Source organism: Callithrix jacchus, chromosome 17 (genome assembly GCF_049354715.1).
Source record: "Callithrix jacchus isolate 240 chromosome 17, calJac240_pri, whole genome shotgun sequence".
NCBI lineage: Eukaryota > Metazoa > Chordata > Mammalia > Primates > Cebidae > Callithrix > Callithrix jacchus.
The window spans coordinates 74358062-74373314 of NC_133518.1; the positions used below are offsets into that span (position 1 = coordinate 74358062).

General features: G+C 40.3%; 1 protein-coding gene across 2 annotated transcripts in view; it reads left to right on the forward strand.

Annotated features, from left to right (window-relative positions):
* Nucleotides 1–242: 242 nt before the first annotated feature.
* Nucleotides 243–15253, forward strand: part of STAC (SH3 and cysteine rich domain) — a 151601-nt gene continuing 136590 nt past the window's right edge. For both annotated transcript variants that reach the window (XM_002759723.6, XM_054246865.2), the window contains exon 1: nt 243–506. In XM_002759723.6, coding sequence (XP_002759769.3) covers nt 396–506 — 111 coding nt within the window. In that variant the 5' untranslated portion in view covers nt 243–395. The remainder of the gene's footprint in view (nt 507–15253) is intronic.

Below are 15253 nucleotides of genomic sequence, written 5' to 3' on the forward strand. Positions count from 1 at the left end.
CCTCACTACTCCAGGCGTTGGCCGCACGGCCCCGCCCCGGAGCTGCTCCCGCCTCCTCCCTCCTCCCGTGGGCGAGCTGAAGCCCCGCTCGCCCCTCTCGCCTGCGGCGGCCGAGTGGCAGCCACCACTGCTAGGAGGTCGCCGGCGAGGTGGCCGCGGGCGCGGCGGGGCGGGGCAGGGCGCGCTGTCCTCCACGCCCGCGGAAGTGCCGGGGAGGTGGGCAGGGCCGGGCGGAGAGGGGCGAGGCTGGAGGAGGGCACGGCGGCGCCTGGGCAAGGATGGGAGTCCCCGGGACCCGGAGCTGAGCAGCCGGGTGCGCGCGGCGGGCAGGGCGCGCAGGGGTACGGCAGCCTTGCTGTTCTCCGGGAGCCCAACACCGTTCCCGCGCGGCCAGGATGATCCCTCCGAGCGGCCCCCGCCAGGACGGCGTGGACGGGCTGCCCCAGGAGGCAGCGAGCGCCGAGCAGCCGCCCTCTCCTGCATCCACCGGCAGCCAGGAATCCAAGGTACCGAAGCGCACTTGCCCCAGGAGAACAGACTCACTCCCCTCTCCTCTCGGTCCAGCACGGGGCGCGGGGGGCTGACGCTTGCTCCTTGGGCCGGGGCTGGACGGCGCCTCCCCTGGGACTGGAACGTCCGGTGGGACCCACTGCCCACGATGCTGGACCGCGTCCCCGTGGACCCAGCCTTCTCGCCCACACATTCACACACGCATTTCGTGGTGGCTCCGGGTCCAGAGATCGATTTCCTGCGGGGTGGCGGCTTGGTTGTTTTGTGCTTTGAACCTGCTTGTGTCCAAAGCACGTGTAGGTAATTGTTGGGTTCTGAAGGCTGAGGGATGGAGACAGCCGAGGGATACTCTTGCAGAAAAGCTCGAGTCCTGGGCCAGAAAAGCAAGTATGTATCCCAAGGGTCTCAGAGTCCTTTTGCTCAACAGGGATCAACCCTACCTTCAGATGCCACTCTCTAAAAGAGAAAAAAGAAAAAGGACAAGAAAAGGGAAATACTGCGTTTGTCTAAAGTTGATGTTCCTCTTGTGGAAGTTAATACTCTAAGAACTTACACTTGCTTTTATGAAAGTTACACTAACACATACACACACAACCAGGCCCACAGCACTTCTCCTGTCACTGTTACACTTCCTCTGAAATTCTCGTGGGTGCCAGGCACATGTTTGAAAATCTTGGAAGAGGATCGAGTAAAATGTGGCTGCTCACAGTGCAATGCCAAATGGCAACTCAGCTGGTGGTGCAAAGCCTAAGATGGAGTTTGTAGTTATGTGGATTCTTTTAAGTGTAGAGCTCCTGGCTCTTTATTCTGATTTCATTGTGAGATCCCCAAGCATTTGGGGAAATGTGAGGCAGTCCCTGTATACCAGCAAAGGAAAGGGGATGCCAGTTGGTAGGATAGGAACAGGTCAGATGGGGCAAGGAAAAGCGCCATCCTGTCTCCCTTCACATGCATCCCTGGAAGCCATTGATACAATCAGGAGGATGAAAATCGCAGCCTGAGTGGCTCTGGGGATTTGGGGTGATACTGGGCACTGTACATTTCTCAGCCCCCTGAAATTAACCATCAATGATGGTAAGCTAAGCCTGAACACTTTGCATCTTATTTACTTTTTTTTTTTTTCTGTTAATTACTGGCTGCCAGACCTGGGGTATGTGTGTCAACTTTTCTGAAACTTAATTGGAAATGAGGGAAAAAGCCTCCACCTTCCAGAATCATTGTGAGGGGTACATGAGATGCCCTAATGTCCCCTTGGTATAGTTTAAGGACTCAGTCATGTTTATCCTTTTCCTTCCTGAGATAAAGAGCTGGAATCCATCTCATCTCAAATGACCCACTCCAAAACAATCTCATAACCCATATACATGACTCCAGTCACAAAGGTTCTGGGTGTCATTGCCTGCCGTTGAACATCAGTCCCCAAAGTGATATAGGTTAGTGGCCATTTTATAGGAAGGCTAGAATTCTGTAAAAGAAGGTAGCTAAACTCAAGAGTGAAACTGGTATTAAACTTTTTGAATTGGCCTGTTGCTCTGCCGTAGGTGCGTCCTGGAAAGGGCTTAGCATTTGGGCAAACAGCGGCATGATTCAAATGTATTGTATGGATTTGCTATTTATAGATGTCCTAATGGAAATTATTTGGCAGAGCAAAAACCACATATGTAATGCCCGTAATTATCCGCCAATTTATCTGGCTTATGGCTTTGTACAAATTAGTTTTTCTCAAAGTGGTCTCTATACCGGATGTGTATTTCTACATTCCTAAGTTTGATGTCATGGCTTCGGTGTGCTTAATTAGTGGACATAAACTCTGGGGGCCCCTGAACACTAGGAAATTGAATGCAATATTGTATGCCTAAATGTGACTTTTTCTTGGCATGGCATTTGTGATATTCCCAAGGGGATCCATGCCCCTTAAAAAAAGCTAAACTGCTCGTAGGGAGGAACATGTGGTAAGGTAAGACAAGGATGACATGAAACCAGAGGACAGGAAGGCTCAATTCATTCCATGCTAGGAAGGCCACGTGTTAAAGCTCACTGGCGTTTACAAGGATCTTCCACCCTGAGCACGAGCGCTTGGTGAGGAAAACGTGAACAAGACAATAATAAGCATTCCACCTTACTCTTCCATGAAGTGGTCTTGTTTGTAAAATATCTTGTGAGACAAACATGGTTCAGGCTTCTTTGGGCATTTAACTCTCTCGGGGAAGACTTTTAAAATTACTTTTTTTAAAGACTTAGGTTTTTCGTCTTATTATAAGAGTAACAAATATTCTTTGTAGATATTTGAACAGTCCAGATATAAATTATAAAAAGAAGAAAAATCAGCTGTTGGTTTATCATCCAGAAGCATCTATTAATAGCATTTTGATCTATATCTTACATCTTTTTAAATCTATTTTTTATTTACATAGTTGAGAGAACAATAGTGAGCATCTACTGAATGTTTACGGTGAGTCAGGTATAACCTTAATCTTCACAATAGAAGATTCTGTTAATATTGCTGTTTTATGGATAGGGAAGTGGAAGCTGAGAAAGGTTAGATCATTTTCATTGTGGAAATTTATCTTATTATGGAGAATTTCAAAATACACAAAAGTAGAGAAAACAGTATAGAGAACTGTCATGGACCTAATCATGTGGTTTCACGATCAATTCATGGACAGTGTGTTTTATGTATTACCACCCCCACCACCACCACCACCCTACATGTACTAGATCATTTTAAAGCAAATTCCAGACAAGAACTCATTTCACCCATAAATATGCTATCAGGTTGCATCTCTCAAAGATAAGGGTTATTTTCATAAGCATGACTATAATCCCATTAGCACATATTACAGGTGTTTTAAACTAAGGGCCAATATACTCTTGGAAAGCCCATGAATAGTCTTTGGAAAATCTGTGAACAACCTGAACCAGCATTCAAAGTTGTCCATGTACATGCATATGTGCATCATCTAGGGAAAGGATTCTTAGCTTGCAGCAGATTCACAGTGTCTACAGCTTCAAAGGGTATTTTATTTTAATGTCCTTTTTCTCTTTCTTGAGGAAATTGAGGCCCAAAGAGGGGCAGTGACTTGCTTGAAATCACACAGATAGTTACTGGCAAAACCCATGTCTATGAACCCCACCTTGGACTTTGGTAACAGTCCCTTGGAACAAACTCTTGTATGTAAGCACAAGTCATAATATAGTTTAATTGTGTTTTTTCTTTTTTCTTTTTTTTTTTTTTTTTTGAGACGGAGTTTCGCTCTTGTTACCCAGGCTGGAGTGCAATGGCGCGATCTCGGCTCACGGCAACTTCCGCCTCCTGGGTTCAGGCAGTTCTCCTGCCTCAGCCTCCTGAGTAGCTGAGATTACAGGCACGCGCCACCATACCCAGCTAATTTTTTGTATTTTTAGTAGAGACGGGGTTTCACCATGTTGACCAGGATGGTCTCGATCTCTTGACCTCGTGATCCACCCGCCTCGGCCTCCCAAAGTGCTGGGATTACAGGCGTGAGCCACTGCGCCCAGCCCTGTGTTTTTTCTTTTTTATGAAATTAGTTGAGTTGAACAAGTTTGAAAGCCACTGATGTATCATACCCCTCTTTCTTCCCACTATTTCAGAAAGATCACAGCCTAATTTATTTTCTAAGGGCTTAACAGAGACCATTGAATATAAACAAAAATTTCATGTCCCATTATCCCTGATTTCAATGAATGTCTTTTCTCCCACTGAATTATTGACAATATAGAAAGCTTGCTAGTGTCTAATATGAAGGTTTGGTATAAATCTCTTTGTCATCACTTACATGACACAAGTTCACATTTTGATGATATTGAGGGAAGATAGGCTTTGAGGTTGACACCTCTGTGAACATGGGCAAGTTGTCTAACATCTCAAAGCCTCAGCTTCCTCATGGGAATGCAGATGGGGCTGCTAATACCCAGTTGGTGTGGTTTTTATAAGGCCTAAGAATATGTAATATACCCAATATGTTGTAAGCCTACACAAGCATAAAGCATTATTAACTTTCTCTCCCTATTTCAAATCAGATGACTGCTACCAGCCAACCCCAAATGTCATCATTGGAATAATTTCAGTAATCACAACATTCCAGTAGTGTAACTGAGTTTTCCTCTTTGGCCTTTTAGTTATACTAATTGACTACTATAAGACTTCACTTCAGCTATTTTGCATCCCCAAGAAGATGAGCCATAGACTCACTGGCATGTGACTTCGATTTTGAAATGGTGATATAAGCCACCCGGTGCCCCAGTGGGCCATAGACCAAAGTGAGCCTCATTTCTGGATGGTTCTTTCTGAATCTGGACCACGATCCAACCTATGAAAAAGAAATCTCTAGCCATGAAGACATGCCCTGAATCTCCCAGAAAGGTATCTGTGTCCATCCATCAGCAACTACTTATGGATGGAGTGCCTACTTTGTGCCTAGCACATCTCAAACATATTTATGAAGCATTATTAATAAGGAATTTAACTTCTACTCAGGGAAAAAGATGAAAGAAAACAAAACCTTGGCTTTGCATTGAAATCACCAAGGGAACCCAGGCCATAGGCTAGAACTACGAAGTTGAAATGTCTGAGAGAAATCTCAAGCACCAGTATTCTCTATGCAGATGTCCACTGAAAACAGAATTCGAATAGTGTATACACAAACACAAATTTTGCTTTTTCTTCCACCTAATGTGATAGTCTTCCTACACTCTTAAATAATCGACAACGCAAATATTAAAGATGGCCTGACATTCCATTTCATTGTTCGACCACATCTATTTCATCAGTCCCTTCTGATTTCATAATTAGATTCTTTCCCAGCTTTCATACATTTAAAAATATTAAAATATACATTCCAATGCATAAATATTTGTATATGTGTCTGGTAAGGTTCATGACAAATAGAATTACTAGGTCTGAGTATAAATACTTCTAAGGTATTCTATTCTCATTACCACAGTGACCTCAGAAAGAGTTATAGTCTTTTTTAGATAGCTTTTTGTCAAAGTACATCATCCTCAAAACTGCACACATTAAAAGATTATAGCTTAATGAATTTTCAAAAAGATGAACTCTTGACCTTTGTGTGACCATGACCTCATAAATCACAAAAAGAATATTACTGACACCCAGAATCTTTCCTATATCCCTTCAAATCACTAACCTCCTACAGGTAAATAGTATCCTTCCTCTGAAAACATAAATTATTTGCTCATATTTGAACTTTTGATAAATGGAATTAGACAGTATTTTATGCTTGGCCTCTTTTCCTCAACATTATATTGAAATTATCTGTGCCATTGTAGGTAGCAATAGTTTTCATTTTTATTACCATGTAGCATTCCATTGCATGAATTAAACACAATTTATTTACCTACTCTACTGACGATGGACATTTGGATTGTTTCTTGTTTTGGACTGCTATAAGCTATACTGCTATGAACATTCCTTGTATATAGTCTCTGTGGCACATATGAAGATCTATTGGGTATATACCTAGAAGTGGCATTTTGGGATTATAGGGTATACACATTTTTTAACATACAAAGCTTTAACATACTTTTCGAAGTGGCTGTACCAATTCATATTCCTGCCAGCAATGTATAAGAGTTCAATCCACTCTTTGTGCTACCATCATTTCATATTGTCTTTCTCATTTTGGCCATCTGATAGCGATTAGTGATATTGCAATGTGGTTTTAACTTATATTGCCCCAAGGACTAATGGGTTTAGTAGTTTTTATACATTTGCTGGCATTCGATATCTTCTTGTGTAGTTGTTCAAGTCTTTTACCCATTTTTCTATTGGGTTATTTGTTTTTTCTTATTAATTTGTAGGGGTTATTTACATATTCTGGATATGAGAACATTGAGAGAAAAATGTATTGCAGATATTCTCTTCACAGAAAAAAAAGCTTACCTTTTTTCTTCTTCACAGAAATTCTTAATTTAATGTAGTCTAATTTTTAAATTTTCTCTCCGATGGTTGTGCTTTTTGTGTACTGCTTATGAAATCTTTGCCTATTCCAAAGTCATATAGATAGCCCCCTATTATTATTTCCTAGAATTGTTATTATTTACCTTTCATGGTGGATCTATAATTGATTTGAAATTGCTTTTTTGATATGGCATGAGGTAGGGGTCAAGATTCATTTTGAGTACACTACTTTTGACTGTATATGTGGAAGTTTCTATTCTGCCCGTCGGCCTCTTTGTCTATCTTTCTACCAGTAAAGGACTATCTTAAATGTAATGACTTTATTTAAAGGGTCTTGCTATCTGGTAGAGTAAGCCCTACAGCTTTGGTCTTCAAAACTGATTTGGGTTATTTTTTACTCCTTGCATTTCCACATGCATTTTGGAATCATCTGATCAATTTACACAAAAACACCTGCTGGGATTCTGAATGGAACTGCACTGAATCTGTAAATCCACGTGGAGATAATGGGCATGTTCCCACTCTATAGTGTTTGTTTTTGTCAAGTCCCCTAGGACATCATTGGCAGGAACCAAATTTTGTTATTTTTTCAGTTTGAGGTTTACCAAACCAACTTTTGTTGTCTGAATTTGATCCTCAAAACCATGTGAAGGCAGATCCATGAGCAGGAACTCCAAGATGAATATTTTATTTTCTTATTTATTTTGACCACCTTAAGTCTAAACTAAGATCTCTTTGGGATCAACCCAACTTGGTAATTTGTTCCTGTTTCATTTTTTTTCTTCTTTTTTAGATTCCATTCCCTGCAGACATTAAAACCAACCTAGGTTTTTCCTGACTGTGGTAAAATATGCATAACATAAAGTTTACCATTTGAACCATTTTTAAGCGTACAGTTCTACAGCATTAAGTACACTCACAGTGTGGTGCAACCTTAAGCACCATTCATCTGCAGAATATATATATATATATTTTTTTTAATTTTTTATTGGATTATAGGTTTTGGGGTGCATGAGCAGAGCATGCAAGACAGTTGCGTAGGTACACACATGGCAGTGTGCTTTGCTTTTCTTCTCCCCTTCACCCACATTTGGCTTTTCTCCTAGGCAAAACTATCCAGGACATAGGAGTAGGCAAGGACTTCATGAACAGAATATTTTTATCATCTCCAACCATAACTCTGTGCCCATTCAACACTATTTACTCATTCCCCATCACCCTCTTTCCCCAGCCTCTGGCAACTACCATTTGATTTTTTGTCTATATGAATTCAACTACTCTGGATTTATCATATAAGAGAAATCATATAATATTTGCCCTTTGGTGATGGAATTATTTCACTTAGCATAATGTCTTCAAAGTTCATCTATGTTGTGGCATGTGTATGAATTCCCTTTTTTAAGGCTGAATAATATCCCATTGTATGTAAATACTACATTTTAATTATTCATTCACGCATCAGTGGATACTTGGGTTGCTTCTACCTTTTGGCTACTGTGAATAATGCTGATATGAAGTGGGTGTACAAATACTTGTTGAAGTTCCCTCTTTCATTTCTTATGGGTATATAACCAGAAGTGCACTTGCTGGATCATATGGTAATTCTATGTTTAATTTTGTGAGAAATTGCCATCCTATTTTCCACAATGGAGTACAGTTTTGGAATCTGACCAGTAATGCACAAGGATTCCAGTTTCTCTCCATCCTCACCAATTATTGTTATTTTCTGGGTCTTTTTGATCCTGATGGGTACAAGATGGTATCTCATGTTTAGTGATACAGAGCATGTTTTTATGTTCTTATAGGTCATTTCTATATCTTGTTTGGATAAATATCTAGTCAAGGCCTTCGTCCATTTCAAAATTGGATTGTTTGGTTTTTGTTGTTGAATTGTAGTAGAGCCTTTTAACCAGCAAATTTGAATGATGCAGAAATATTGAATTTGATTATTGTTTTACTTACATTTATTCATCAAAAGGGTTATTTTTCATGCCTTTTTTAATTACTTGTCTTTTTTGGTATGTGAATTATCTGTTCATGTCCTTGTCCATTTCAATACTGTTTATTCATTTCCTGTTGACTGTTTAAAAATTATTTATAAATATTAAAATCAACCATTCATATATATTGTTAACATTTTCCCAGATTGAAATTTGTTTTTCAATTTTATTACATTTTCAATATAAAAGATTCCTTTTTTATAGTTTCAAATGTCTCAAATTTATTTAGCTATGTTTTCTTCTTTTCAATTATATTTAGAAAGGACTTCCCAATGCTGAGAACAGAAAAATAAAATAAACTGTATCTTTCTCTAGATCCTCAATATGTACTTTTAACTTTTATCATTTTCATCCATCTGGAATTTGTCATTATGTAGTATGAAGAAATCTATTTTTCCCCCAAATGATTAATCATTATTTCTAAAACCATTTGTTGAATAATTTATTCTTTTTTCACTGATTAGAAATTTTACATTTATTATGTAATAAATGGTAATATGTATTAGATTCTCTTTTAGAGTTATCTGTTATATTCTAACGTTTTGTAACTTTATCTTTGCACTTATTACTGTACTGTGCTTTTATATTACTATTATCAAGTTTTAATTCTTGTAGCTTACTGATAGTTTGATAATTAATAATACAAGTACCCATGTGGAAGTTTTTTATTTGCACTCAAATTTTCATTTTCTACCAAATTATAAAAATAATATTTTGAAAGTAATTCCATGAAACTCCTAATATTATTTCACTGAAATCTTTAGAATAATGAGATTTCTCATCCAAAAACGTATATTTCCAGTTATTGAAACACCTATCTTTTATGCCTCTCATAAATACTTGGAATTGCCTTCAAATATTTCCTGCCCAAATTCTTTGTTATTTTCCAAGTGTCTTGGTCCATTCAGGCTGCTAAAACAACGTGTCATAAACTGAGTTTATAAACAACAGAAATGAATTTGTCACAGTTCCAGAAGCTGGAAAATCCAAGATCAAGGCACTGGCAGAGGGCCTGTTTCCTGGTTTATAGATGGAGCCTTGTACCTATGTCCTCATGGTGGAAGGGGCAAGTAAGTTCTCTGAGACCTCTTTATAAGAGCACTAATCCGAAGCATGAAGGCTCCGCCCTCATGACCTAATCACCTCCCAAAGGCCCCACCTCTAAAATCGTCACACTGGTGGATTAAGTTTTGACAAATGAATTTTGGGGGGACACAAGCATTAAGAACATAGCACACAGTATTTTATACTCTGAGTTACTATTATGAATTACCATTTTTATATTTTTTAACTGGTAATAGCTGGCACATAAGAAATTCATTCTTCTATTAACTTTATAATCTAAAATCCTTTAGCTTCCATTTCTTATTCATTAATAAAGAAATACAATGTTGCTTACTGGTTCAGAGCATGGGCACAGACACAGCCGTGTTCATATCCCATTGTGCCACTTTGGGACGCCACTGAACAAGCTTTCCTGTCCCTCGCTTTCCAGAGCTTCACTGTGCTTTGCCAGCATCATAATGTCCTCGGCAGCACTGCCATTCAAGTTAATTCGTGTATATAAAATGCTTAACACAGAACCTGGCATATAGCAAGTAAAAGATAGCTGTTATTTTCAGATTATTATAATATGTGAAATAATAAATTTGCCTCTGTAACTGTAATTCTTTCTCATTTGGAGGGGGAAAGGGAGTGAAGTGGGTAAAGACAGGGATTTATTAAGGGAGAACTTCCAAAAGTATGGTAAATATTAGAGAGATACGAGGCTGGCACCTGACTTAACTTTAAATGCCACTAGCATTTAACTCTCATGTAATATTGTGCAGTCTGGTGCTGACAGGTGGTCTGCACTCCCATGTAAAACACTAGCCACTCTGGAAGCCACCACAGGTACTTATACAGTCTGAGAAAAGCGTGTGCACTGAAAATTCAACTTAAATCCATTTCCAATTAAGTCATTTCTTAAGATTCCCTTCTACACAAATTCCAGACATCCCACTCATTTTCACAGTTAAACTAAGGCAGCCTTACTCGTTTTAAAGATATGTAGTGTTCCTAGCTTATGAAGAATTTCCATCAGGAATACATGTGGAATTATTTCAAATGACTTTTTGGCAAGTATGGAGGTAATCATGTGATTTTTTTTGTCCTTTGGCCTCTTTATCTGATGGATTATATTAATAGATATCCTAATATTAAACTCTTCTTACAATCCTGGAACAAGTCCTACTTGGCCATGGGGATTTTCTTTTAATAAACTTCTGGGTTTTGATTGCCAATGCTTTATTATTTTTTCATCCACATACATAAGGGAGATTGTTCTATAACTGTCACTTTTGTGTTCTTGGTCAGACTTTATTTTCAAGGCTATGCCAAATTTCACAAAATGATTTGGGAACATGTCCATGAATGTTTTTGTTTTGTTTTTGTCCTTTTATGTATGGGACATTTCATGGCACCCAGAAATAATATTCTCTTTGAATGTTCCACAAAAATGCCAATAAGATCTAAACCTACCACCACTCTTAAAATAAAATTTGAAAATATTTTTCCATTTTTAAATTCTATTCCTTTTTTCCTAAATTGGCTTGAGTCAGATTTGTTAACTTGTATTTTACCAGAAAAGTATCCATTTTACTTAAATCTTCATAACATCTGCAAATGGGTTACAGTAAGACAGCCCCGGAACTGTCCTTCGGTCTCGTCCCATCTTCCCTCTCTCTAGCAGGATTCCCATGGCTTCCATCTTGTTCATACCCTCTTTTGTACTTCCCAATTTCTGTGTAACACTGGTTCCTTAGATATGGATTTGAAATCAGGAGTGTTAAGCACCAGTGCTCACATCTCCACCTTACCAGGAGAAAGGATCCTTTGCTCCCTCTTTCAATCCCTCACTCTTTTTTGGTTCCCCCATGACAGTTCCTCTCTGATCCCATTGGCAATCTGTCCTCTGACCATCCTTCAGATATTGTTCTTCCCCAGCATTCTGTTTTCTACCCCCAGCCCTTCTCAGTCTTCATAATCTCGCTGTGCTAAATCTTACCCCTTCTTATTATTTCATCCACCAGCTGAAAACTCCCAAATCTGTACCCAACCCAGACATCACTCTTCTGAGCACCAGACCAATATATCCTGCCGCCCTTTGGACAGTCTCTCTTGATGCCCACATTTTAAATTCAACCTACCCTCAACTGAATGTATCACTCTTGACTCAGCTGTCACCCATTTATTCTTATGTGCTCTTTTTTTGTTGTTGATTTGTTTTTTCATATGTGCTTTTCTTCTGATGAGCTCCGCCATAGAGAAGCATCATCCATGCAGTCAACCAAGCCAGAAAACCAGAAGCTCTTGATGATCCTGACTGGGGCAGGCTGAGCAGGGAGGAAGCTCTCTGGCAGCAGGTAGAAGACAAGATGGCTTGCAGCTCCCAGAGGATGCTTCATTTGTCTGAAAATGAAGCATGTACCTATTGTCTTTCTAATGGCCCTCATAGCTGAAGTTTCAGCCAGCATGTTTGCCTCAGGTCTGGAAGCAACTGTGACCATGGAATGAAGGATTGAGGTCAGACATGAAAACAGGAATAAAGAAGGAAGACCCAGAACACCCTGGGGCTCCCAGGAATGCCACTGCTCCCTTGCCTTCCAAACTGACATCAGGGGAGTGAAAAGCGGCACCAGAGTTCCGTGTGCCTTGATAAGATCCCACATTCCCTCCCCTCCTCTCCAACACTCTCAGTTTTATCAGAACAAGGTGACTTGGAGAGCTTGGAAAAGATTCCCATCACACCCCTTTCCCAGTGATGTAATCACTAGAAGCACAAGGCTGCAAGTCCCCTTCCTCTCTCATAGTTTCCTCTCTCCACAGATCTGCACATCTGCTAATCCAGCCCATTGTCCAGCCTCCTAGAGGTCAGTACCCTCCACTCTACCCTCTAGAATTCACGTTTTAACAAAATCCTCTCTATCCTCAACATCTCTTTAATGTGTCCTTTACTTCTTATGCTAATACCTAGTCCTTTCCTTTTTTTCTCTGAGACAAGGTCTTACTCTCTCACCTAGGCTGGAATGCAGTGGTACAGTCATGGCTCATGCAGCCTCAACCTCCCAGGCTCAAGCAGTCCTCAAACTTCAGCCTTCCACGTAGCTGGGATACAGGCACACGTTATCACGCTCAGCTTTTATTTATGATTGATTGATTGATTGTAAAGATGAGGTTTCATTATGTTGCCCAGCCTGGTTTCAAACTCCTAGGCTCAAGCAATCCCCTCATCTAGGCCTCCCAAAGTGCTGGTATTACAGGCATGAGCCCCATGCCCAGCCCCTGCAGATCTTTCCTTCATCATACCTGGTGGTCGCAGAGACTGCTGTCTCCAGTTTATTTCTCTCTTCCTCTAAAACGTACAGCTATGAAATCCATGCTCTCAGATTCTGCCACTTCCTGCTGTCATCATCAGTCACCTCCCAAACCCAGGGAAGTCTCTTCTAGAGCCAGGCCTACTCTAGTTCACTCCAGCACTATTCCTGTTGTACATAATCCTTTATGATTTCACACACTGAAGATGACTCTTCAAAATATCCTGATCTCCTGAGTCCTCAAATTTTTCTACTCCTATGATCTTGCCTTCTCCCCTCTTCCCTATCAGCCACCACTTCCATAAGCATTCCCAAGACTTCATTCCAACAAGAATTACACCCTCTCCAGAATCTCCTCTTCTAGCTTCCAGCTCTGTGGCTACCATCTAATTCCCTTTAGCCTTTCTATTCCAGTACTATTTCAGCCACACCAGAGCATAAAACCCATTAAACTAGTGAACTTACTTTCGTTTCATTCTTCCTCACCCATTTTAGGTTCTTAGATGCTACTTTTCCATCACTGTAATTACTTCTTTGCAAACACCCTCAGCTCCCTTGCTCCTGTGTCCCTTTGTTCAGAGTCACCTAGAAAATTTAGTCTACCTAAAGCTCATTTTCCACCTACTCTGTACCTGTACTTCTGGAGAAAGTAGAGAAGACAGATGATAAACAAGGTAAAAAAATACATCACGTTTTTTTAGGCAGTGATAAAGCTAAATAGAAGAGTACTTGTGGAATGGGGTGGCATGGGGAGCTGTTTTACATAGACTGACTGCTATGGACTGAAGATCTGTGCCCTCCAGATTTATATATTGAATCCCTAATCACCAATGTAAGGGTATTTGGACATTGGCCTTTGGGAGATAATTAAGTTATAAGGGTGGAAGTTTAATGATGCAATTAGTATCCTTATAAAAACAGGCAAGAGAGAGCTTCTTTATTTTCTCTGCTTTCCCTCATGTGAGCATACAGCAAGAAAGCAGTCATCCGTGAACCAGGAGGTAGGCCCTCAGCAGGAAATTGATCATATTGGTACCCTGATCTCAGACTTCCAGCTGCCAGAACTGTGAGAAATAAATGTGTATTGCTTAAGCCACCCAGTCTGTGGTATATTACAGTAGCTCAGATTGGCTAAGACAGTGACCAGAAAAGGATTCTGTGAAAAAGTAACTTTTGCTCCAGAAACCAGATGGAGTAAGGGCATGAGCTGTGTGAAGATCTGGGGGAAGAGAAGAACCCAGTGGGGAGATCTGGGCAGAGCCCCACAGGTGGGAACAAGCTTGCATTTTTTAAGAGCAGCTAGAAATCTTGGGTGCTTATTGTTGAGTAAACAACAGGAAAAATAACAGGAGGTGAGTCCAGTGGATCAATCTTCATTGTCCGAATATAGTAGCCATTAACCACATGTGGCTAGTTAAGTTTATATTTAAATTAATTGAAATTTTAAAATCAGTTTCTCAGTAACACTAGCCATACTTCAAGTACTTGGTAAGCACATGTGGCTAATGGCTACTGTATTAAACACCACAGATTAGGGAACATTTTCACCACTGCACAAAGCTCGAGTGGACAGTGCTGGCTTGGTCCTATGGATTTCATTGTCCATGCTAAAAAATCTAGATTTTGATCCAAGTTTGAAAGAAAACCACTGGAGAAAGCCAGGAAGGAAGAGGATCTGGACGGTACATTACTCACATTTTACAAAGATTACTGTGGCTGCTCTTTGCAGTGGGACTGCAGCACAGCAAGAGTGAATGTAAAGAGGGCAGTCAGAAAGTTATGGTAGTCCAGATTAGGGAGAATGGTATCTTAGACTAGGGAGCAGCTAGTGGACAATTTAAGAAGTGATATAGTCCAGGCACAGTGACTCACATGTATAATCCCAGTACTTTGGGAGGCTGAGGTGGGTGGATCACCTGAGGTCAGGAGTTCGAGACCAGCCTGGCCAACATGGCAAAACTGTCTCTACTAAAAAAATGCAAAAATCAGCCATGTGTGGTGGTGCACGCCTGTAGTCCTGGCTACTCAGGAGGCTGAGGCAGGAGAATCGCTTGAACCTGTGAGATGAAGGTTGCAATGAGCTGAGATTGTGCTACTATGCTCTGGCCTGGGCAATAGAATGAAATTCTGTCCAAATATATATATATATATTTGCATTATATTTTGGAAATAAAATCAACAAGCGTTTCTATGAATGTATACTGTGAAGTGTAGAGAGAGATAAATCAGGATGACTTTTAAAAGGTTAATAGGAGAATCAAAAGATAGATATATGTATATCAGAATCTTTTATGATCCAAGAAGCCCTGTGAAAATATAAGTTGGTAGCAGTCACAGTAACCTTCAAAAAGATGGGATGTGGACTTAATCTTCTGGGCAACCTTGCAAAGATGGAAACAATATAGTTGGCTTGACTGAAATTGCATACTGGGAAGAGACAGACAAGG